Here is a 4,594-nt window from a genome sequence, read left to right on the forward strand (position 1 = left end):
TGAAAAAATACTGAAGAAAACATTTCAGTAAAGATTTCTATTTCGTAACAATATATAATTCTATTGCACCAGCAGAAGCACTGTTGGTATGTGAAACAGCCCCAGCATAGACACGTTCCACTTTAACATGTAGTTTTACAACTGCAGCACAAAATCTATCGCTCCCCCATCCCTTCATGTCCTCCTTACAGCTCTGAAAAAGCTATTTAAAAAATTAAAGGGGACTTCAATCTCCATTCTTCTCTTTTTTTTTTTTAAGGGGAAAAAACGCAGGTTTTGCTAAACAAAAATTTCAATCCATTAAAAATACGTGTACAAAATGTGAGGAGTGACTGTACCAAAGCAGGGAAAAGGGCTAGCTAGCAACCCGTCGAAGAATTTGGTTCCGTACGTATGTGCTCAGCTGGTTCATCAAGTCCCTGTTCTGTCCTTCAACCCAGTGCATTTCTACTAATACATCATTCCCTTCTTTCTTCACATTCACTAAACACTTGAAGAGAAAACATCTACTGGTTTCTTTGGGACTCTGTTCTTTTTCAACTGCCACTTTGCCAGCTTCCTCTGAAAGGCAAGGTTCCTCCTTTGCATTACTGGAACCTTTGCCAAGAGATGCTTCTTCCTGCTTTGCTTCTGTCTCCTCCTCCTTCACGTGCTTGCTGTGCTCTTCTTTGGTAGCCGATGCTTCCATTAGCTCGTCACCTGCGGCCAAGCAGACATCCCCATCAGGTGCCAGAAACCCTGTCTCAGAGTCGTCAGCCTTGGGGTTTTCACAGTCCGAATTGTGACTCACGCTCTTCACTGGTTTTTTCCTCTTCCATTGCTTGCAGAGGACCTTCAGAAGCTCGGGGAAGCTCTCGTAATTGCCTTATTGTCTCTCGTTTCTTTCTCCTCAAATGAATCCAGGAGTTTTCAATGGCAGTCACAAACAGGCTCACTTCATCCTTCCCACAGGGAACACGCTTATGCTGAACCTATCGTAGAGAACAGCAGAACTTCACACCACCCTCTCACGGTTATGCTTTCAAGTAGGATGTTGGTTTAACCTATCATACTTAACACCGTACCTTCAGATCAGTGAGAATCTTCTCCACCCAGGCTCTAACCACAGCAATAGCTTCTACAGCATCCCAGCCCAGAGCTGCAGCTTTGGTGGCTAACTCTTCCACTGTAGAAGCCAGGACCGTAAACGTAATTGGTTTTCGGGGTTTCTCCAATTTTCTTTTTTTAGAAGGAGGTGACTAGCAGAAAGAAGAAAGAACAAAAATATTACAAAGCTGTCCGGTGTTAGTGGGATGACTTGCACTCAGAAGACCCGGGGATGGAGAGTATGACGTAAGCCACTAAACTGTCGTTGGCATGGCCTGTGTTTCACTTCCCTCCAACAGCTAACAGGATCGTGCACTTTATCAAGCCTGACAGACAGAAGGAGTCTGTCTTCAGACCTTGGGCAAAAGGCTTCATGGGTTCCTTCAAACTACTAGCTTCTGTCAGCTGGGAAGTGCGGCTGCTCTTGGAAATAGAGGTCAAGTGCAACATCCCCATTTTAATCCAAGTTCACTGAAGGTTTACTTGCATCTTTTACAAGGTTGGTTATTGCCTATACCAATCTTCAAGTATATGTACATCTGGATCCAAAACCAGCAACTGGCTCACATTATTTAAGGTGAACAAGCTCCACTTACATTCATGTAGGCAACTCTGAGTTAGACACGTTCACACCTACTTGGTAACACAATCTACACGGTAAATTAAAACCAAGTTCTCAGAGGGAAGTTTGAAGTTCAAATCTAGCCCCAAACTTAGCCTATTTTTAATACTACTAAATTGCTATTTGCAGTTTGTTACCAGCGACCCTTACTTTCACTAAAACCCACAGGAAGTTCCTACAGAGGCTCCTTTTTTCCTTCCGAAGAAGAGGTCATTCAGTATCACATGTAACAACTAATAGACTGGCAGGCAGTTAAGAAATCCCACTGTCCGTAGAGCCCAGCACATCCAGTGTTCCAGTCTGAAGGAGAACAAGTTTGTTTCACCGTAGTTACGGCTCATTAGGCCCTTCCTCAAATAAGAGGCACAGACCATCACAAGCAAACCAGAATGAAGCTACTTACAGGTACTTGCACATCTTCATAGAAACTCCACGCCAGTGCCCATCTCATGGTGCGTCCTTGGCAGAATTCCGTATGCGTAACTTTGGGAACCTATGCAAAGAAGCAACGTAAAACTCTGTTTGATATTCACAAACAATATTGTTTTACTGCATCCGTTTTCCAGTGTAAAAAAATTACAAAGTTAGCACAGTTATTTTCTCACGGCAGCAACACAGAATCTTTCTGAGACAGGTCATGGATGTCAGTAACGTCTGACGCTGCCAAGCGTGGTACCCACGTCCCGGATTCCTCATCTCCGCCTTGCCACATCTGTGCCCTTTCAGAGCTCTCAGTTCAGCAACACACAACACTAACCTTCTTGTGCAGCGATCCAGCAAGCATCTGCAGACTGATTCTGCAAAAAGCACATCCCTTCTCCACATTCAGGACCTGCTCCTGTTTCACATTTGAACGCTGAACCCACTGCTGCAGCAAAGGCGAAGGGCTGGGAAGCTAAGCCACTCACCTGTCTGCAGATGGCAGAAACGCACCCAGAAACACTTCTCTGTATTTGCCAAAAAAAACCCCAAATCAAGTCTGAACTTACACCGCCTTTATATGTAAAATTCAGATGTTTGTGTTGTTTAGTCTTTCCACACACGGATGCTGTAAGGCACTTATGCGTGGTATGGAGAACGTGCTAGCAAGGATAAGTATCAACCATCCCACCTCGCTCTGAATCATCATCAGCTCCAGAGCCCCAGGACTGCACAGGGCGAGGGAAGAAACAAAACAAGAAAGAAAAGAAATACGCTACTTTTGAGAAATGCCTTCAAAAAAAAAAAAAAAAGAAAAAGATTAAAAGGTGTCTCTCCTAGAACCTTCCCCACCTTTCGATTCCTAATTCTATCAATATTTCCAATAAATGCAGCAAATGTCAAGACAATCCGACCAATGAGTGGACTTTCTGGAGCATTTATGCTGCATCCTAACCTGAACTACAACACAGCGTGTGCTTGGTTACAACGAACACATTCCCAGCTCTGATACAAAGAACACAAACCCGAAGAAAATTAAATTAGTAATTTCAAGGAAAACACAAAACAGCTTTTCGGTGTAAGGTTTGGAAGGATTTCTCTCGCTTTAAGGCTGAGGTGCAACAGTTCGAGGATAGGGAAGAAAGTCAGACACTAGAAATTTCGTGCCTAGCTCTGCTTTTGGCACTGAGTTTACAGATTCCCAGTGGCCTGCAGCTCATCGTTCTGAGAATTGATTTCACCACGCATTGTCTTTCCCTCCGCTCTCCACCACGTGCAAGGACAGGCGTCGATCACTTTCTCTGGAAATCAGAGAAGACTACGCTTCCTACAGAAAGCCATAAAAAAGCCCCATGCAGAGCCTTCTTGCATGAGAATAGTAGCACAAGGTTCAACTTTTCTTGGTGCCAGAACAAACAAAACAAATAACATTACAATTTCTTTTATCAACCACAATGCCACATTTCACGTGAGGTAAGAGGAGAGCGTGCTAGAATTTATTATTTTTTATTTAACAACAGCCCTGTTGGGCTATTTCAAAGCAGAATCCTGCATGATCTAGAATGGATGAAGACCTGTGTCTGCATGTGATAAAGACAACAATCTGGAGATGCTATGCACTATCTATCAGCTATCACTATCTATCAGCTATGCACTACTTCTCTATCAGCTCTGAATCTACAATAATTAAAGCTCAACTGCTTTGAGTGCTTCCCTAACAAGTAACCGCAGTTTCTGCTTGTAAACAAAAACTCAGTAATTACCCACACGCAGCAGAACACAGCCTATAGTGCACAGAACATACACAGGGTATGGACAGGCTGTACACAAACTCACCCCCTGGATTCGAAGTTCCTCTTTCAATGGTGCTAAACTGCATTTCTTCCCCAACATGCAACTGTACCATCTGCAAAAAACACATTAACAAAGCGTTTTACAAATACAGATCGACAGAAAATGGCAACTACCAGAAATTGATACTTGGATCAGAAACCTGCAAGAACAATAGGAGACGTAAAACCAAAACAACAAAAAACCCAAACTCCTAAACAGAGCGACTGGGACATAGCACAACATAAACCAGAACAGAAAGACCAAAGAAAGACTGGACAGGGGAATCAGATTTTGAGTTTTTAGGAAATACATTAAGGCTATTACTAAAACAGCACCTAAACAACTACGAATCTTGTTCCGAAGAATGACTTTAGTTATGTGGAAGATGTTACCCCTTACAATAATTTGGTTCAATTTCTCCACCTTCTTTGATGAATGCATCGGAGTTAAAAGGAGTATTCAACTACAAGCATGTGTGCCTCAGAAGCAGACACACCGACTACCTCTTCTGCTCATTTGTAACTTGCTATCCAGGTTCCCATCACCTAACCCGTGTCTCATCAGGAAACAAACAGGGAAAAAGGGAAAGTAAGTTACTTTCCCACTTCTGGTGAAGTCTATCCTTTCCCCCAG

At 43.1% G+C, this 4,594-nt stretch overlaps 1 protein-coding gene across 1 annotated transcript; it reads right to left on the reverse strand.

Annotated features, from left to right (window-relative positions):
• Nucleotides 1–355: 355 nt before the first annotated feature.
• Nucleotides 356–4,034, reverse strand: LOC104505578 (methyltransferase-like protein 16; the record flags this gene model as incomplete). Its single annotated transcript, XM_010150850.1, is given in 5 exon segments — nt 356–808; nt 810–971; nt 1,065–1,238; nt 2,112–2,201; nt 3,965–4,034. Coding segments are annotated over 5 exon segments (949 nt in total), but the record flags the coding sequence as incomplete, so codon positions are not given.
• Nucleotides 4,035–4,594: the final 560 nt, after the last annotated feature.

Source organism: Eurypyga helias, unplaced genomic scaffold, assembly GCF_000690775.1.
Source record: "Eurypyga helias isolate BGI_N326 unplaced genomic scaffold, ASM69077v1 scaffold49964, whole genome shotgun sequence".
Taxonomy (NCBI): Eukaryota; Metazoa; Chordata; class Aves; order Eurypygiformes; family Eurypygidae; genus Eurypyga; species Eurypyga helias.